Source organism: Fopius arisanus, unplaced genomic scaffold (genome assembly GCF_000806365.1).
Source record: "Fopius arisanus strain USDA-PBARC FA_bdor unplaced genomic scaffold, ASM80636v1 scaffold00024, whole genome shotgun sequence".
Taxonomy (NCBI): domain Eukaryota; kingdom Metazoa; phylum Arthropoda; class Insecta; order Hymenoptera; family Braconidae; genus Fopius; species Fopius arisanus.
Genome location: NW_011887763.1, coordinates 1,338,235 through 1,354,139, shown reverse-complemented (window position 1 = coordinate 1,354,139; position 15,905 = coordinate 1,338,235). Strand labels below are relative to the sequence as shown.

Here is a 15,905-nt window from a genome sequence, read left to right as displayed (position 1 = left end):
TATATAACAATCGATTATCAATCTACTGCCCATATACCAGGTATCGATCAGTGATCGAGTAGCCATCGATTTAATCAACACTTCGATGAATGTAATTCACCTTTAACATCATGCATGAGAGTTCACAGAATATCACAACCTTGTTGCCTCAGCAGAGATTATTATTTTTTCTGCTTACAATCTGACATACAATAATCAACTGTGATCCCATCACAAGGTATATGTCTCAAGGTGCATTTTTCCAGTTTCAATCCTGAATGTCGATCGTACATTCTAATTCGTGGTTGTCAGTCTTGTGTAGACGTTGAATATATTTTTATTGTTTTAATTGTCTTTTGACAGTAATCACGAGACGTGAACCACTTGGAATTCGTGTGTTGGTCGATGTTTGCTGTTATCGTGTTTTAAATAATACCAGAGGTCCACACAGCAGCAGTAGAGGAATATTGGCTCTTCTTGAACGTTCTGAAAATCATAACAGTGGAATATCGAGGTTCCAACTAATTGACCATTGCACACTGTTGAATTTTGGGATTACGATGGATTACTTTGATTACTGCAGTTGGAGTCTTATAATAAAATCCATCCCACGTAGGAATCGGTGTTAATCGATCCTCCGTCGTACTTTTTTCATGATTGCTCGAGCTTGGTTCATCACTGATTTCAGTGGAACTCCTGCTGATGTGTTCTCCATGTTTTCTCTCCTTAATATAAAAAGAAGGACCAACCAATGAATTCTCGTGGCTATCGAGTCACGAAAAAGGCGATTTTATTATCACAGAACTGTTTCTGATTACTCATAGAATTTTTAATAATTTATATTTTGATATATGCGTGAAGAAGTTAATAGCCTCCAGGAGGAGGTATTTATCATTTTTTTTTTGGAATTTTAATCACTTTCTTGGTAATCGTTGTAGCCGTTCTGAGCAATCATCGACCGTTCTGTTTCGTTATCTGAAGAGGAAATTTCTTTGTTCCCTTACCCATTGTAAACAGTCGTAAAGAATCCAAAAGTGGATCAAGAAAAGCATGAGTGCAAATATCGATAAAATACAAATAACGAAATTGTGAATAAATATAGGATGACGGATGAGTTCTTCGTCGGATACTTCCGCGATATTAATATGAATTTCTGCATGTCTCATAGAAAATATGCCACTCAACAGCATCAGTATGCCCCCAAAAATGCACCCGCAAGTCGCCTGGATAAGAAAATAATTGGAATAATTATAAAATAAAAATCAGCAACTATAAATTTTTAAAAAATAAGAAAATGAAACTAAAAGAACAGAATATCCTCTTACTATATGGTGCTTCCACTTCCACGTACGGAAGAAGATCCACATGATGGAGAGGAGTAAACTAATTGTCATGCTCACGGGAAGTCCGAAAAATACGAGATTACGCTCCTCTGGGAGGAATGGAATATCCGGATTTTCTTCTCTAAGTATTCTGTTGACGCTGTGATGGATGTGGTGAAATAATTCAACAGCTAAAATGCTTAGCTGGAAATAAATAATTTTTAGTTTGTAGAAAACAAATCGATATCTTGAATAATATGCACGATCCACTTATGAAAACCGAATAATTTTTCATTTCCTATTGACAATTTTGTAATTAATTTCTTTTTGTTTTTTTTTTCGATGTTGATACGACATTCAATGTCGTAATAATTCCATTACAGTTTAATGCTTTTCTCAGAAAAAAGATAGGCGCCGTCCATGGATTAATTAATGAGGTTATTTGGAAAGTGATAAACTCACGAATTCTGATGCGTGCAGTATAGCATGAATAACGGTAGAAAAACTCGTGTCTCTGTGGAATTCACGAATATTATCGTGATAAATGTTACTTATTCTCGCTGCTGTACGCAATTCTTCAAGTTTCAGGGCGCCTGAATTTTCTGCCATATTTGATGAGCGGGATTTTGAATGTGTTAAAAAATTGAAGATATTCTGCATAGTTTTATCTTCCAACGGAGATTCAAATTGAATTCCGCGGGTGGTGTGCGCGCGCCTTAGGCCTACTAAAACGTCAGCCAGTCAGATCGCACCAATTTGACTGTACGTAACCTACTTGTTTCACTGATTGAACAGCTGAAGATTTCGTCATACCTAAAAACTATAAAACGCTTGAAAATTGATTAAACATCTTTTGGGATTAATATTAATATATAATCTTACTTATTTGGATGAACATATGATATCATTTTATCGACGATTATGACCTCGCGTATCGCTGCATCCGCGACTGTTCGGGCTGTCAAAGGGAAAAAAACTATACCAACTCGTGCTGCTCTCATTTTGGTAAGCCAATAATAATTGTAGACTGACTTTAACGTATTTTAATAGTGCTAATAATTTTCACCTACTTCCAGTAGAAAAATAGATATTAACGAAGATCCAAAAATTATACTGATATTTTTTCTGTTTCTTTTGATTTTAGACTCAAAACGCTGTGAAGAAAATTAAAGAAATTTTGAAAGATAAGAATGAGCACGTAAGTTCCCAACATTTTTTTTTCATATATTGTTTGCTATTATATATTCGTTTTATTATTAGCAATTAATTGGATTGGAAAACAGATCATCCTCCATCATGCGTAAGATTTACTTCCGAGCTGGAGGCGAAGATGGTCAGCAGGAGGGTGATATGTTTTTCATGGCGAGACGCAAAAAATATTATGCAAAGAGTTTTAGAACTCCCGAAATAGCCAATTGCGAATTTTTATATGTTGCATACATATTCTCATCATGCGACAAGTGAAACGTCCCAGATAAAAAGACTTCTTGACTTGATTACAAGCAACTTTCAGATCACCTACTGAGCTAATATAAAACACAAATATTTACTGTTTATTTATCCCCCGAATTTCAAACATGTGCGAATGTCTACTCAAAGATTGACAGATTCCTTAGCATTTAATTTTAAGATAATTGACTGATTGCATTTAATTACATCAAACAAATTTGCTTGAGACAATAACTTACACTTGCTTCTTTGATGTAAATGAATAAATAAATTAAACACTCGTTATTTTGGATTGATCTTCACAGATTGGGCTGAAAGTTGGTGTACGACAACGGGGCTGCAATGGTTTAAGTTATACTCTCGAATATGCGAGTGAGAAGAGTCAACTCGATGAAGAAGTTATCCAAGACGGTGTCAGAGTAATAATTGATCGAAAAGCACAACTCTCGTTACTAGGTACTGAGATGGATTACATCGAAGGAAAGTTAAGCTCTGAATTTGTTTTCAATAATCCGAATATCAAAGGGACATGCGGATGTGGAGAAAGTTTCTCTGTTTAGTCGGAGTGGGTGTATTGTAGATAAACTGGAATCACATTTGTTCACGAAATAGCATAGTGTATGATTCCCACCGATCACATAAAGAATTAAAAATCTGTGAGTTTCAATTAGTTATTTAATGAGTTATTTAAATTATTTATATTGTTATGGTGATAGTGAATTTTAAAGAGAGAGCTCTCAAAATCGTACATCATTATTGATGATTTAAAAAGTTCCCAAATTCTGAATTTAACGTGTCAGCACTTCCCAAATTATTTGTTATTAATTTATGTCAGTAATTACCTTTTGCTAAATATATTATATGCTAATTATAGCATCTATACTCAATTATGAACAAACGATAAATTCAAAATTTGTAATTTTACTCATAAAGACCCCCTAATTGTTCCGAATTGATATAAATAAAATGTACATTCAATAAATTTTTCATCTGCAAAGTCTATAACTATCAGACAGCTCTCTATCTTCTTTTGATGGTATAGTAGAATTCCTCCGTGATGAAAAGACTCCTCTTCTACCGATTGAACAAAAAGAGAAGAGAAAGTAGATGAAACACTAATGTTGCAGTAAAAATTAAAATAATCAAAATGATGATCACTCAAACGATCGATGTGAATCAATCCAGATTGTTCCTGCAACCAAGGCGAGTCTTTATTTCCTATTGTCTCCCCCTTTTATGGAGCTGCTAAGATGAAATTATATAATAAGTTAGAGAATTTATGGAGTAACCCCTCACACTTCTTCATCCCGCACACTTATATGCGTAACCAGAATAATCACAACGGAGCCGATATTCCATCGTCCTTGAGTGACATTGGAATATTAGAGCCCAGTTTGTTATCGCGGTTAAACGCATCATTTATACTGACTTGATTAGAACTTCGGTTTCTTTGAAAGTGTCAGTTCTACTCATTCAGTTTTCATTTCGGAGCGTTTTTATATTTTTATTCCATTTATTTCTGATAAAAATGTCGATTGTTGAAATTCAAACGAAAATTTATGATGATCAGAAACCGGGAACCTCGGGTCTTCGTAAAGCAGTGAAGGTATTTCAACAAGAGCATTACACTGAGAATTTTATTCAAGCCATTCTCACAACCCTCGGACATGAGATAACTGGCGCAACACTAGTCGTCGGTGGTGACGGACGTTATTATGTAAAAGAAGCCGTTGAAAAAATTATTAGAATTGCAGCGGCCAATGGGGTAAGTTTTTTAAATGGTTATTGATACAACATAAAAATTTTGGGTCATTGGCTTGAGTTTCAGGCCATTTTTAAAGTTTCGGTACAATCATTTTTCTTACTTCGGAATCTAATTTTTTCTTATCAGAGAAATTTGAATTTTCTTTCTGCATTCGATTATCTGCTAATACTATTCAACACATCATATCGAACTACACAATCTCGATAGTACGATATAAGTACTGTTTAAGCTCCCGGAAGTCTTCTACACCTTTGAGGAACTTATTAATTATTTTTGAACGGACAAGGATCTTCCTTAACATTCACCAAAACGAAAATGATAAAATGAATTGAGTTTAATCGAATTGATGATGAATTGAAATAAAATAAAAGTCAGAAATAAATACGTATCAAATTCAGATATTTCTATATTCCAACAGGTAGGAAAATTAATCATTGGTCAAAATGGGATATTATCTACACCCGCAGTTTCGACTATAATCCGCAAATACAAAACTCATGGTGGAATTGTTCTCACCGCATCGCACAATCCCGGCGGTCCAAATGCTGATTTTGGGATTAAATTCAACTGCAACAATGGAGGACCAGCCCCTGATCAAGTGACGAATCAAATCTATGACCTCACCAAATCCCTAAAATCCTACAAAATAGTTCCCGATATCAACATTGACATTTCTAAAATCCAAACTCACAAAGTATTAGTCGCTGGAAATCCTTTTGTCATCGATGTTGTGGATGCCGTGGAAGATTATGTGGCGTTGATGAAAGAAATATTTGATTTTCCAAGTATTAAATCGCTTCTGCAAGGCAACAAGGACAAACCCAAGTTTCAAGTACTCATCGATTCCCTCAACGGAGGTAATCATTATACTACAGCAAGCATCTTTATATATTTTAATTATTGAATGATTCAACATGATTCAACAGTGACTGGCATATACGTCAAACGCATATTCGGCGTTGAACTTGGTGTCGATGATGCGTCTATGGTACACGCCCAACCCCTTGAAGATTTCGGAGGTCTCCATCCAGATCCTAATTTAACTTATGCCGCCGATCTCGTCAACAGTATACGAAATGGTACCCAGGATATGGGAGCGGCATTCGATGGTGATGGTGATAGGAATATGGTAACTATAAATCTATGTAATAGTTTAGTTCTAGTTTTTTGGTGTTTACAAGGGTGAATTAACTCCGGTCGTATTTCCGAATTTTTCGATAATTTTTCCATTTTTAGTTTTACTTCTCATGGATTTACAGATAATTGGAAAGAAGGCATTCTTTGTTACACCGTCAGACTCCATTGCTGTGTTGGCAGCTAATTTGGATATCATACCGTACTTTCAAAAGACTGGGATCAAGGGATACGCACGATCAATGCCTACAGGTGCTGCTATAGATCGGGTGGCTGCTAAAAAAGGAATTGAATGCTTCGAGGTACCAACTGGATGGAAATATTTCGGTAATTATATATTTCTTAATCCAATTTCGATGAGAACAAATGGAATAGATTCGAATCTTCTACTTGCAATAATTTCCATGAAAATATGAATGAGTGGATGCAACGATTGTCAGAATTGGTTCTCTCTCAATTTCATTTCGTAATTGATAAGATGACAGATATTTCCTTTTGTTTCCAGGTAACTTGATGGATGCTGGCCGTCTGTCTCTTTGTGGAGAAGAAAGTTTTGGCTCTGGTTCTGATCACATTCGAGAGAAAGACGGTATCTGGGCAGCTTTGGCATGGCTCAATGTGATAGCCAAACTTAATAAATCAATTGAAGAGATTTTAAAAGATCATTGGAATGCTTACGGTCGAAATTTTTTCACACGTTATGATTACGAAAATTGTGACATCGATGGAGCGCGTAAAGTGATGACAGAAATTGAGAGAAAAATCGATGATCCGAGTTTTAAAGGCACGAAATTCGAATGCGGTAGTAAAATTTATGTTGTCAAAGAAGCAGATAATTATTCGTATAAGGATCCCATCGATGGAAGTGTCGCTACGAAACAGGTGATTATAAATGTCTAATAAAAATTCACCAAATCAATTTCTACGTTTTACAGTAGAGTGCATAGACCTTCTCTCTTTCTTCTTAATAAGAATCTAAAAAACTTCCTTGGGGCAAACAAATTGTTACAAGAGATATGATTTATTATGTTTTCTTTTTGCCCTATCCGAATAGCGATTTCTTTTCGTCAGGTATTGAGACTAATTTAATTTTATTCATATTGACATTCTTCGTGGTCTTGCAGGGTTTACGAATTCTCTTCGAAGATGGGTCACGCATAATCTATCGGCTATCCGGCACTGGAAGCTCGGGTGCAACTATCAGATTTTACATCGAAAGTTATGAGTCAGATCCCAAAACCTTCGATAAAGACACACAACAAGTGTTGCAGCCCCTCGTCGAGATTGGCCTTGGACTGGGGAAAATCAAAGAATTCACTGGCCGCGATGCTCCCACAGTCATCACATAAATCAACTTAAATTTATTTTCTCCCAATTTCCCTCATTTTATTTGGATCTCCATGATTAATCTACCAATCCCATTAACTTCCGTTGAAAGTGGTAAAATGGAACATGTCAAAGGTACTCATATGTAATTGAAAGTTAATTCTTTCATATCCGATAAAATTTTCAAATAAATACCTTTTCTGCCGGGGCACCACATTTTTTATCATTTATTAACCTCCGCTTTTCATTACCTGGATGCAATTAATTAATATTCCACTTTAAATGGAAGAAGTGAGAAATTTCTTGTAGCTATCCATTGAATCGCGTGTTGCTATCTAAAACTTTTTGCCTCATCGAATCAATATACATGTCTGTTTTTGTCCAACTATAGTCAGACAAAACGTGGAAACTATTTTCTGGGATTACACGATAGAACCCGCGAATTACGGAGTCACCCCCAAGAAAACTAGTGTTTCCTCAGCTTGATGACAGGTAAGGATTCCTAAAAGAAAGAATAAATTGGTGTGAACCAACAGCCTGTGATAATGTCAGCTCTCGAAAAATATCCCCTCTTTCTACTCCTCACGCAATATCCAGTCTCTTGGATATTTCTCTATTTCATTGACGAACGAGTCATTGACATCACCCAAAGTCTGAGAAAGCACGAACTGAGAGAGAAACATCGGAGAGTCCCTTTTGCGATGTCGTCCTTCTACCTCAATATCTTCACACTACGAATGCTGGGATTCTGGTTCCCAGATGAGACTTCGGCGACCTGGAGAACAAATTTATACAGAATATACAATGCATTTGCTGTGACTGCCATGTGTGGCTTTGTATTGTCTCAATTCTTCGCTGCCCTTTCGTGTCTTCATGATACAAAAGAATTAACTAACGCCTCTTTTCTACTGGTAACGATAATCGCTGTCGCTGGTAAAATGTTTAACTTGACAATTTATCAATACAAAATCAGACGAATGGTCGGACTATTCGATCTTCAGCCATTCAAGTCCTTGGATGACAACGAAGTACTGATTAAATCCAAATTTCATCGTTCCGTCAAGTGAGTTGCATCAGTATTCAATGCAAAATTGTATAATTTTCTTTTGCATGTTGCAATAATATTTAAACAATTGATAGAATCCGATCGGGTCATTCCAAAATGACCTAAAACAAAAATCAATTTCCATTTCGTTATACCAACGCGACGTATGAATTTTATGCAATTTTCCGGTTTCAACGACTATTGAGGAATTAATTGTTATGATACAGAAATAAATGATTAATTTATTTAAGGCGCTTCATTTTCGTGTACGCAACAATGTCGATAGTAACGTGCACATTGATAACAATATTTTCTTTAATCCGGGACATGCCACGTCGTCAACTGCTCTTCAAAGCTAGATATCCCTTCGATGATTCAACTGCTATTGGATATTGGATTTCTTACATGCATCAGCATTACAGCCACTACTTGGGTGCAATCTTCAACACTTTTTTTGATACTTTTATCGGTGCCCTGATGCTGGATACCTCAGCACAATTAGAAATTCTCAAATATAGGTTAATAATGATGCCAAGTGCAATGGAGAATGAACGCTCTCAATCCGGATGCAAAGGAAGTCCCGAAGAAGTTCAGAAAATCGAGAGCAAGCACCTAGAAAATCACACGAATCATCACCTCGCTATTTTAGAGTTGAGTATTAATAAACAAATAATTCTATTCTGCAGTTATCCATTATAAAAACAATCTAAATATAAATAACAATCTTAAAAACTATTTTCCTTTTGAAATTTTAATCGCAGAATGTATTATTTCCATTTTTTATCTTCAGATTCTCAAAAATGACCAACGAAACATTCACTGTCTCAATTTTTCTCCAATACTGCGCGAGTACTCTAGTTCTCTGCATCAGTGTCTTCACCATGACGAACCTGAAGCCTTTCAGCAAAGAGTTCAACTCTCTGCTGATGTACGTCAGCTGTATGTTGGTGCAGATATTTGTCATTTGCGATGCAGCGAATGATGTTACTGTCAGGGTAGAGACGTCATGACTCGGCATTATCTGAGATCATTGAGATTATTTATATTTCAGAGCGAGAACATGTCGGAGGGTATCTACAGGATGGATTGGACGTGTCTATCAATCGCCAGCCAGAAAAGTCTTGTGCTCATCATGGCTCGTACTTTGAAACCTATAAGATATACAAGTGGACATGTTGTTAATTTGTCTCTAGTTTCTTTCGGCAGTGTAAGTAGTCATTAAACATTCCACTCAATGATCGTATCAATTGATACCTCATCAATGTGCAATATAGGACTTCAACTACTTGTCTGATTCATTTATTCATTTTTTCATTCGACTCTTTGCTAATTATCACTCCAATTTTAGTTACTGAAGCTTTCATACTCCGTCTACAATATCTTGAGTCAGTCGTCTGAATGAAACGTCAAATTTCACTTCGAATCATCGATTGAATGAAAATACATTTTTCCATGAGTTGTCGTTATTATTTTTTCTTTTATAAAATTAAGTTGTGATTACTCGAATCTACCGAGTAACTTTTATTTAATTAATTTTTATTTAATTAATTTTAGATTTTGTAATTATGAAAAATAATGGTTTAGTACTCGAAAAATGTACCCATGGGTCGGGAAGATGGTGGGAGATTCTGATGGGAAAAATATTTTGATTTCCTGTTTTGAAAGTGATAAATAATTTCAACTGCCTCTCACGATTTCTCGTTTGGGAATCGGTAGTGAATATCCGGAGAATAACAAACATTTGTTGATAAAAATTGAATCTCCGAGAGGTCGCATTACGGTATATGTTATTAATTATCATTATGGAAGTTCATTACCCCATGTCTCAGCACAGAAGATAAAGAAACAGCGGACGCTTCTCATTAGAAATATAATTGCCGATCGCATTCATTACTATAAAGTTCTGCGGAAAAAGTGATGATGTATCCGCTACAATTGATCGTGCAAATATCTTTTCTATTATTATTCCCAAATCTATTGCACGGTACCTACCACCGAAGAACTTTACTCTCAAAGAATTCGAGTCTTGAGGCAGAACCCCAGGAGTTGAAACCGGAATTCCAAACTTCAGAAAATCGACTTCTGCTGCCTAAACCATCGATAAGAGAAGTAACGAGTGATCATAACGAGTTAATACGTCAGGCTTATCAACGGGAAGTAAACGACAGTATTAAAGATTATTATGCGCAGAGGAAAATAGTTATGGACAATTACCACGCGAGACAAAAAAAAATAGCAGCGAAATTCTCAGATAAATTTATAAAATCCGCAGCTACTGCTGTAGCAAAGACCATTAAACCGGAAAACTCAGAGAAAACTTCGCCGAGATATCAGGACGACGAACCTTGGAATAATTCGGTAAGGATTAGACAATTAGATGATAAATAAAATTGAATAAAATTGAGATAAATTATGTCGTAAAAATCCATATTGGGTAAATAATTTTTGAACGTCGGTCCTCAGTTCATCGATTAATATTATGACTACTAAAGCTAAGGTTTAATTAAATACTTTATAAACATCGGTAAATATTGATAAATCATGACTAAATGTCGCGTAATCTGTTTAAGATGAGTAATTAAATTTCAGAATGGAAGAGTCTTCGGCCAGCATCGCTTCGGAGATCGTCGGAATTCCTCAGAAGAAACTTTGGTGTACCAACACAACATAGGGATAGGCTTGAAAGGATTATCGACTTTGAATGCCGCAATTGAGGTTCTTCTGGACGAAACAATAACGATAACATGCGTGGAATTAACGCCGTCCGATAATTCTCCAGCCAAAGTGCAAATTCTTTCCGGTGGTCCCGACTATAATTTCGTCAAACTAAAATTTACACCGGAGAAAAACCGAGGACTAACGTATGCCATTAAAATATGGGGGGTGAAAGTATAAACGAAAATTGCATGAATTTCGTTTTTTCAATCTCAATAGATTTTTATTTCTGTCGATTTATTTGTATAATTTCTAGACTGTCGATATCCTACTCGCAAAAGATTTTCTACATCCTCTATAATCAATGACATACATCAAGAACCTTGTTATCACTTCCTCTCTGAATTCGATAAAAATTCATAATCAACCGTCATGTCATGAGATCAATTATTTCTGTTAATTCCTTGTCTGGCAGCCACTGGAGGCGGGAGTGCATCTACATTACGTTCAGATTTTTTCTCCAGCTTGGCTTGCTCATTCTGTTGATTCTTAGGATGTGCCTGTGGCATCACTGGTCCTGAGGTAGATCCGAGATATCCAGATTGATGACCAAACGAATAAGGTGGGGACCCTCTCCGCGACAAGGCAAACTGCTCCGGCCGATAATTCAAATAATAATCATCTGGAGGTAAAAACGCCGGATACGCATTAAAACCGTATAAATAAGGATCATAGTACATAGATCTGAAATTTGGGTAGAAACTTAATGGAACCTGATCCTTGGTTTTCGTTCCAACTTCTGCGCATCTATTGTTGTATTGTTTATCGTCTTTTTCGTCACCTCCAGTTGTTTCTTCATCACCACTAACGATCTCAGTATCAGGAGCTTCATCACCATGAGGGAATTCCGACTGTCCAGAGCCTCCAGAGTCATAAGTTCCTGGTTCATAATTCGGCTCGTAACTCGGGACATATTCTGAGCCGTATCCAGGATTTCCAGGCTGATAGTAGAACGGTGGAGAGTAGCCAATTGCTGTTCTGTGTATGACTGGTTGGATAACAGGAATTGCTCGAGATGGAGATAAATTTTGATCTGTTGTTATCAAGGCATTGTATACCTTAGGAACTTTAAGGAGTGGAGCTCCTATCACTATCGCTATTGTTTGGAAACTCAGTAAACTGCAGGCCTGTGAATAAAATCAAAAGCATTCATATTTAATTACTGCCACTACTGCTGATTTTCTAAATTAACAGTCATAATTAATAAGATTAAATGATATCCGCAGAAATATCGGTACGATGCAAGGTAAAAGGTCGTATCTTCGCTTTCATTTAAAATATTCAATTTTTGATGAAATATTCAATTTTTGATTGAAAAAATGGAAAAAACTTTTTGTGTTTATCAATTATCGGGGATAAATTAGAGAAATAAAGAAATTGAAAGAGAAAATAAAATAATTTAAGGAGCAATAAAAGAGCATTTGATCAAACGAAGGAGTAGGCAAAGTAGAAGATAATTATTTAATAACTATTAAAATTGACTCGATTGGAATTGAATCGGTTGATGGTTGAAAAATTGATTATTGCAACAACAAAGAGGAAGATCGAAAATACTAACGGAAATATAATATCCATCAATTACTCACGTTACGTAAGAGAAAGAAAACTAAATTGAATATTAATTCTCAATATTCCAATTGATACATATTGCAATATATTTAATAATTGAATTATAATTTCCTTTAGGGGACTTGGGATTTGAGAAGAAAATAAAATATATCGACGCAATTGAAAAATTATATCTCCTGTTATAAATTGTGTATACTATTCTCTTCTTATCGGGGAGTCAATGATATTAGTACCATGGAAATCTGTAATTTTCGAGAATCCTTGAAATTACATGACCGGATTCCCCCTGTACTTACAAACACAAATCACATATTACTGAAAGTTTAGCTAAATCCTCAATCCATGGTAAAACCATGAGAGCACTTGTTTATTTCAGGTGCACTATTATCTCGATTATTTTATTGGATCATCGAATATTTTGAGGGCATATATAGGGTGCCCAAGAAAACTGGAGATCCGAAAAAAAAACTAAACTAATTAAACTAAAAATTCAGTAACGAAGTGTTAAACTGGGATAAATGCATTTTTTGGCTAATATCTTGAAATTGAAGGAACCTAGCGAATTTTCTGTAAAAATACTTTTTGTAGGGAAAGATGAGAGCTAGAAAAAAGGTGTCTATGAAAATCTCATTATCTTCGTTGGATTTCGAGAAATCGGCGAGAAACTGGCCTCGGAAAAATGCACTTATCCTACTTCACGAATTTGCAACAGAATTGTTATTTCTATTTACAATAGACTCACCAATGCACGAATCATTGTATTTCGAAGGCTGGAGGTATCGGTATTTCGATGTAGTTACTTGAAATTGATGAAGCAGTTGGAGAACAGGACAACGAGTAAGCAGAAATTGCGAAACGATCTGGTGTATGTACCTGACAATGTACGAGGACCTCCACTCTGAACTAACTCCCACTTGAAGCCCCCACTTGGCGAAAGTACAGATCACGATAAATTGTTCGATATTTACGTTTGTCTGCCGAAAATAATCAGGGCAGAATAAGAATACTAATTCTTATCTCCAGCAAGACAACTGAGAAAATTTACTATTTTGCGGACATAGTACATCTTTTTATAATATTAATATTAATATTCTTTCAATTCGTCAATAATTTGATTTATGGCAATCGTGAAAATGGAAAGTTATATTAATTGTCAGTTCAAGTGGTTATAATATTTCTACATCATTCTTGGTAATTTCGAATGAGAAATGACATTTGGTATAATTGGAACATTAGTTTCATCACGAGCAATGAGAAAATCAACATCTCTAATATTATTCATTGGCTGTGGTATTTCTTCGACCTTGACCCATATGGGGACACGCAATCTGGGTTTTATAGCTGGTTGTTTAACACTTTTAAACTACTATTAACAATGCCACCGACATTGATGCTCGAAAATTGAAGAATTATATTGATTCTATGGGTATATAACACATACGTCGTAAAAGTAAAAGTGGAAAGTTGGGAAGAAAAATGGTAATAACGAGAACGAATGGCGACAGAACAAGGATGAAACTCACGCCAAGAAGAAGCCACCAAATGGGTGATAGACCAAGAATTGGAGAGATCATGTTTGTTTATAAAAATTGAGTCAATTCGTGGTCTTTCTTACTGGCCATATAGAGACATCCGAATAATTGACATGTGCGGATGTATTGTTCCTCTATTTATTTTCAGTTACGAAAATTCATGAATTCAAATCTGAAAGCAAAGAGGAAAACGAGATTATTTACAAATTGGAATTTTTTAAACCGCACCTATCGACAATTTTAACCATAATGTTTGATACAGCTGAAAGTGTGCAAGATGTAGTCGTCCTTGTAACATATCGTAGCAATGTCTGACGAAAGGGAGAATGAAGCCATTGTCGGTTGAGTATTAACTGGAAGTGCGTACAGATGTTTGAGATTTTCAGAATAATCAACATTTTATTGAGACCACGGTAATTGCGGTGGAATCAATCACATAACACGATTACTTCTCTGTTACGTTTTAAATGGTACTCCATAATCATACATAATAGTATATACCAAGCAATACATAATATATAATAACACACACAATGTTATTGTTAAAGCCAGCGTAATACGCCTGAACTCATTCTTCGCGAATTCAAAAACAATAAACTTTCTAAGAAATAAATTAAAAATATTATGTTATATACCTCAATTCATTGAATTGCATCGTTCTGCCGCAATATCATCTTCCCAATTTTGTGAACAATTTTTAGATACTATTTTCATTTAGTTTCCATCGATTGTCATTTGGAATTATCACTGGTGAAATTTAAAACTATTCAGAGGGATATTGCTGCACTTTTTTCTGGTAATAAATCCTTCAGGATAATCATTTTTAGGCAGAAAATTATGTGAACACTCGGTTGAAAAAAAAATAAATAAGCGTGATTTAACGCTGACGGCACGGTTATACTAGCTTATCTCGAACTTTGAGCAGTTCGTGTAGTACTTTCCCTTTCTTTCGTGGTTGGACTGTGACTCAAGAACTGATCAACGAATCCGTGATTGGAGTATACGGACCGGTCAGTAATACTTGTATACCTTTTTCGTGTTTTATCATTCTACTTGTACTCTGTGTTGGGTTTATCAATTCGTTAATATCGACACAGCGTTTAGCGCATTCTATTTCTTAATGAAAATCGGTAGTATAAGTGTCTGATAAGTGAGGAATTGCGCAAGCTTCCTCTTCCTCTTTCTTCCCTCCTTCGAGTAAGTGTTCATGACACTTTTCGTTTCCACAATTTTAGTTTTTACACCTTCAGTTTATAAATCTGTAGTTTTTCTGGAATAAATTGAATAATTTGAATTACGTGCTGATTAAAATGATTAATTATTGAATGTACTTTAGAGGATAATTGACGTGATAATCATTAATGATAATTATTGAAAAATTGAGTCGAGGTTATAATCAAATTAACCATTCATAGAATTATATGAATTTCTAGATTAGTATGATTATAAAATAAGATTTTTATGGGAATGTATACTTTACTCATTCTCAAGTCTATTTATTCTGGCCACTTCTATTACTGAGCTTAATAAGATATTGCTATCGCCATTTTATGCGTGTGATATTTTGATTTTGTGTTACTATTACCACATGCTATTTTTAATTATATTATTTTTACACTGTGGTATTTTTATTGTGATGTTTTTCAGTGTAACATCGTTATTATTGTACGCTAATTACGAGCGTAGGGATTATTTGTTTGTCCGCTGTCATTCTTCAGGGGAGTTTGAACGAATCAAATATCGGAGGAAAGTGACGAGAGTCATGATAAATAAACTTGCATCGCCATCAGTTCGAGGAAACCGCAACCTAAAGCTATCGTTGATAAGGAATCCATGGCGATAATTAATTTTTTCTAGATCATTTTGTCCCTCCTCTCCGTATCTATTCTGAATGCTTATGATGGCCTTGCTGATCGCAGTCTTCAGGGGCCGGGTTTTTTTTTCAAACGATTTTTTGATTTTATACAGCCACGATCGTGATAATGAATTAAATGAAATCGGTAACTTTGTTATTAACGTGATGAACACTTTTGGGAAAAATGTTGCGAGTATTGAGACTTTTTTATGAT

The 15,905-nt window shown here is 35.3% G+C and overlaps 6 protein-coding genes across 12 annotated transcripts in view; 4 read left to right on the top strand and 2 right to left on the bottom strand.

The window, feature by feature from the left end:
* Positions 1–324: 324 nt before the first annotated feature.
* On the bottom strand, positions 325–1,949 carry LOC105264716 (uncharacterized). The gene is made up of 5 exons (XM_011301798.1): positions 1,764–1,949; positions 1,305–1,505; positions 984–1,202; positions 549–704; positions 325–465 (listed from the first exon to the last, which is right to left on the bottom strand). Exons 1-5 carry the CDS (start codon positions 1,908–1,910, stop codon positions 346–348), a joined length of 843 nt encoding a protein of 280 aa, XP_011300100.1. The 5' UTR covers positions 1,911–1,949; the 3' UTR covers positions 325–345.
* A 118-nt stretch (positions 1,950–2,067) lies between these two features.
* MagR (Iron-sulfur cluster assembly 1 homolog MagR) lies at positions 2,068–3,424 on the top strand. The gene is made up of 3 exons (XM_011301799.1): positions 2,068–2,306; positions 2,446–2,499; positions 3,056–3,424. Exons 1-3 carry the CDS (start codon positions 2,223–2,225, stop codon positions 3,308–3,310), a joined length of 393 nt encoding a protein of 130 aa, XP_011300101.1. The 5' UTR covers positions 2,068–2,222; the 3' UTR covers positions 3,311–3,424.
* Positions 3,425–4,048: 624 nt separating this feature from the next.
* Pgm1 (phosphoglucose mutase 1) lies at positions 4,049–7,186 on the top strand. The gene is made up of 6 exons (XM_011301790.1): positions 4,049–4,515; positions 4,934–5,372; positions 5,442–5,644; positions 5,775–5,976; positions 6,155–6,531; positions 6,774–7,186. The coding sequence occupies exons 1-6, from the start codon at positions 4,279–4,281 to the stop codon at positions 6,996–6,998; spliced, it is 1,683 nt and encodes a 560-aa protein (XP_011300092.1). The 5' UTR covers positions 4,049–4,278; the 3' UTR covers positions 6,999–7,186.
* A 443-nt stretch (positions 7,187–7,629) lies between these two features.
* Positions 7,630–9,614, top strand: LOC105264707 (odorant receptor 46a, isoform A-like). 4 transcript variants are annotated; one of them, XR_892014.1, is made up of 5 exons: positions 7,630–8,038; positions 8,272–8,671; positions 8,811–8,959; positions 9,072–9,227; positions 9,369–9,614. XR_892014.1 is itself a non-coding variant. In XM_011301771.1 (5 exons), exons 1-5 carry the CDS (start codon positions 7,677–7,679, stop codon positions 9,420–9,422), a joined length of 1,110 nt encoding a protein of 369 aa, XP_011300073.1. In that variant the 5' UTR covers positions 7,630–7,676; the 3' UTR covers positions 9,423–9,614. The 4 variants fall into 4 exon arrangements, 3 of the variants coding, with proteins under 3 accessions (XP_011300073.1, XP_011300074.1, XP_011300072.1); XM_011301771.1 differs by having other exon boundaries at positions 8,811–8,948; XM_011301770.1 differs by having other exon boundaries at positions 7,637–8,038; positions 8,272–8,670; positions 8,811–9,015.
* A 39-nt stretch (positions 9,615–9,653) lies between these two features.
* LOC105264708 (uncharacterized) lies at positions 9,654–11,108 on the top strand. Its single transcript, XM_011301773.1, has 2 exons — positions 9,654–10,378; positions 10,610–11,108. Exons 1-2 carry the CDS (start codon positions 9,938–9,940, stop codon positions 10,913–10,915), a joined length of 747 nt encoding a protein of 248 aa, XP_011300075.1. The 5' UTR covers positions 9,654–9,937; the 3' UTR covers positions 10,916–11,108.
* Positions 10,968–15,905, bottom strand: part of LOC105264709 (uncharacterized) — a 7,003-nt gene continuing 2,065 nt past the window's right edge. The window contains exons 1-5 of one of the 4 annotated variants that reach the window (XM_011301775.1): positions 15,312–15,545; positions 14,472–15,106; positions 14,082–14,189; positions 13,047–14,008; positions 10,968–11,862 (exon numbers count right to left, since the gene is read on the bottom strand). In XM_011301775.1, the coding sequence (XP_011300077.1) occupies positions 11,119–11,862; positions 13,047–13,061 (759 nt within the window). In that variant the 5' untranslated portion in view covers positions 13,062–14,008; positions 14,082–14,189; positions 14,472–15,106; positions 15,312–15,545 and the 3' untranslated portion in view covers positions 10,968–11,118. Of the gene's footprint in view, positions 11,863–13,046; positions 14,009–14,081; positions 14,190–14,471; positions 15,107–15,311; positions 15,546–15,905 lie in introns of those variants that run through there. The other 3 variants (XM_011301777.1, XM_011301774.1, XM_011301776.1) reach the window with 3 other exon arrangements.